The following is a 3672-nucleotide window of genomic DNA, read 5'->3' as shown; positions in this document are numbered from 1 at the left end:
GAAGAGGGGGCATGTGGCATGGTCTGTGGCCCCCAGCTACTCAGAGCCTGCTATAGTTATTCATTCTCCAAAGACAGAACGCACACAGAGCAGCCAAAGGCAAAATCAATAATACGACTACATATATATATCCTAGTTTCAAAACACCTGGAAAGGAAAGATTAAGATACAAATCCTCCTCAGCCCAATCAAGCCCATCTCTGACAAGGAGAAACACACTGGCCTGTCAGCACTGACTCAGTGTCTCTGTGTTGTCCCACAGATGCTGGTCACTATCTTAAACCTCCATCATTTTCTTTGCCCCATGGTTTAATTTTTTCCATAGTCTATCCCAATCTCATCTGTCTTCTTTCATTCAGTATCAGACTGTCAACTTCCATCTCCAGTTGGCCCACAATTTATCCCTGTTACCTGCTTGTTAGATTTTTCAAACAAGCATCTTTAATTTTTTCTGACATGTAGCCCTTCATGCTTGGAAGAATTCAACTGTAAACATCCACAACGTAACCTCATTACCCTCCTTCAGCCCCTCTTCAAAACTCTTCCTTTTACTAGTAGCTATGAAAAAAAATGCTGTTGCAGTAGTGCACTGATGCAACTCTCCATTATGCTTACCAGTATTGTTTCATTAGTTCTCACTACATCCCCCTGTGTCTGTATCCATCTGTTTTTTTTTTCAGTCAAAGAGTTTAGCCCACTGGGACAGGAACTGTTTTTTTATTCAGTGTTTGTATAGTGCCTACCCCAGTGAGATCCAGGGCAATGGTGATAGGAACTACAGTAATATTACTACTGACATCATTGGGTCCCTATACACAAGCTCAGGGGTGGGGGTGTTTTAATTAGAGTGGTTCCCAGAGAGCTGCTCGAGTTAAAGCAGCACAATATCACATGTATTAAGCCCCTGCACATTTAAAAATGGCCCCAGGATGTTCTAACTAAAGCTCATTTGATGAGCTTTAGTTACAGCACTCCACAGACCATTTTAGATGCTGCAGCAATGCTAGAGTGTTCTAATTAGAACGCATCAGAGCATGTGTATGGGCACCCATTACTACTACCACCACTAATCAGTAATAATACCATATTTATCCAAAATGCAGGCGACTTTGAATTTAAAAACATTTTAAATTTGCTATCATTTTCCATGTAGGTAATCTAATTATTGGAGAACCAGTTTAAATCCACAGCCCCATCACAGCTGTTCAGGGAAAGCAGCAGTGAAGGGCAAGGGGCCAGACCCCCATGCCTTGCTTCCCTGCCTGCCCCCACTGTGCCTATGCCTGTCATTCCTGCTGCCTGCCCCTCTTGCCAATTCCCTTTTCCAGATGGTTAGTTTAATGAGGGGTGCCTTGAGTCTAAAAAGGTTGAGAACGTTGTTCTAAAGTATCATTTCTTATCTAAATTTTTCAGGTCATTTCCTAACAACTATTGGGACAAATTTGTTAAAAGAAAGGTAATACTTTTTAAAAACATTTTAGTAGACTTTGCAGTTTAGGCTGGTTTTTTTTTTTAGTTTTGTTTTAATATTTGGTATACTACAGAATGGCATAATTCCTTGAACTTTATCTGGATATAAATTATTCATTATCGTATTTACCAATTTATACCAGTTCAAATTACTTACCTTATTTGTGTATGCAACTACACACATACCCACACACACATCTGTACTTATGAATGCATATATTAGGATTTGATTTTAAGATTTTTAAATGTAATTTAGAGACAGCTTGTTTGAATTCTTTCATAAAATGCATGTATTCAGCACATACCTATGAAATCTTGGCACGTAAGTATGATGTGTGTATATATACCCACACATATACATAGTTGCATGCATTCTATATATTAAATTATATGCATGTGTGGGTATGTGTGTACTCTTCTGTGTAGTCATACACACCCCTGTTTAGAGAAGATTTGCCATTTAAGATAGAAAATATTACAGAGTAATGGTAATGCCTTCATTATGAATGCTGGAATTAGTTTCTTGTAAACATCATTGTCAGTCTTCCCAAATTCCCTGTAATGAAATTGATCTTCCTAAATATTTTATTATTTACTACAAAAAAATCTTTCTAGGCAATTTGGTAAACACCAAAAAAGGACGGCTAATATTGCTGGGATAGATTTAACTCCTCTTTCAGTCCAGCTTATCATTCCATCTCTGCTGATGTCAAAGAAATCAGAGTTTTGAAAATTTACTTCAGGTTATGGGGCATTCATGAAAGCTCTAGACCATTATTAAGGACAGTGGACTGATACTTTGGGATGTTATATGGATTCATCTAAATCAGTAACTGTTTCTAATAAAATATGTTGTTTCCTTTTATTTATATATGTTGTTATATATTCTATTGTTATGATATATATTTTCTATATTATACCTGTTTCATTAAAATGTGTTTATAAAATTAAATATTAGAGTTAGTTAAAAAAGCAACATTTTTTCATGTACATTCTTACATAAAAGGTATTCCTTTTTCTTAAACATATTCCAAATGTTTTAGGTATAATAACCAGCTTTACTAAATACAAGTAGAGCAATTAACTGCAAGATAAGTTTATTCTTAAAAAGAAATCAGAGTAAGGAACAAGTCACCATATTTCTCCCCACCTGACTCTATTGAATTATATACTTCTTATCTTTTAGGTTATGGATAAGTATGGTGAGTTTTATGGCCGTGACAGAATCAGCGAGTTGCTAGGAATGGACAAAGCTGCTCTGGATTTTAGTGATGCCAGAGAAAAAAAGAAACCAAAGAAAGATAGCTCCTTATCTGCTGTGTATGTACCTCCTTCCATTTTTTTTTATCTGTTAAGATCAAGGATTTAAATATTATCATTCAGCTTTGAGCATCATGGCTGTTCTTAAACCATTATTCAGAAATGTGTTCTTGATTTTATGTTGTAGAAAATGTAATGAAGAGCAGACAGAGATGTAAAGAGATGTAGCATACGGAATTCACACCTAAGCAACTGGTAGGGGGTGCAGGGGGGTGCACGTGCCCCCCAATGACTGACACTGATGCTGTTGGTAGGGCCGGTGCCCCCCCCCGCCCACAGGGCTGCTGCCATTGGCAGCTTCTGCAGGTGCCTCGCCAGATTCAGGAGGCACCAGTCATTCATGATTCACAAGATTGCATTTCACCTTATAGCTATGGACTTATTTTGTTATGTTAATGCCTGAGTGAACAATATTCCCAGAGATGCAATGAATCATAGTGATAACAGGGCCAAGAATTCCATTATTTTCCTTTGATGGTCCATTATGTCTGAATCAGCCAAAAAAAAAATTACTCGCTATATGCTCACCATATATTCCACTTTTAAAAACCTTGTATGATGGTATTAGATGCTGTCATAAGTGTAGCATAATGTTAAGAAATTAGATGTCTAATCTTTGAAATATTTCCTAACTTGTTTTGTCTAAAGTACATACTTTCCTTCTGTTTGAAAGATAGACAGAAGTATGTGGAAAAGCCAAGCTTCTAGACAGTGAAATAACCAGAGTAATTTTATTCTGAGTACTGAAGAAATTGGCTGACGTAATTGCGGATCCATTGGCTATCATCTTTGAGAACTTGTGAAGGTCAGGTGAGGTCCTGGATGGCTGGAAAAGGGCAAACATAGGATGTGTCTACACATGTGCTTTAATGTTGATTAGTC

At 37.1% G+C, this 3672-nt stretch overlaps 1 protein-coding gene across 1 annotated transcript in view; it reads left to right on the top strand.

Moving 5' to 3' along the window:
- The window catches only part of RYR2 (ryanodine receptor 2), a 784157-nt gene that overhangs the window by 706062 nt on the left and 74423 nt on the right, over positions 1-3672 (top strand). Inside the window, exons 97-98 of the mRNA XM_019526720.1 lie at positions 1414-1456; positions 2657-2790. Coding sequence (XP_019382265.1) covers positions 1414-1456; positions 2657-2790 — 177 coding nt within the window. The remainder of the gene's footprint in view (positions 1-1413; positions 1457-2656; positions 2791-3672) is intronic.

Source organism: Gavialis gangeticus, unplaced genomic scaffold (genome assembly GCF_001723915.1).
Source record: "Gavialis gangeticus isolate Ggan-Ray unplaced genomic scaffold, GavGan_comp1, whole genome shotgun sequence".
In the NCBI taxonomy this organism is placed as follows: Eukaryota; Metazoa; Chordata; order Crocodylia; family Gavialidae; genus Gavialis; species Gavialis gangeticus.
The sequence above is the reverse complement of the archived record's forward strand: the minus strand, read 5'-3'. Positions and strand labels throughout refer to the sequence as shown.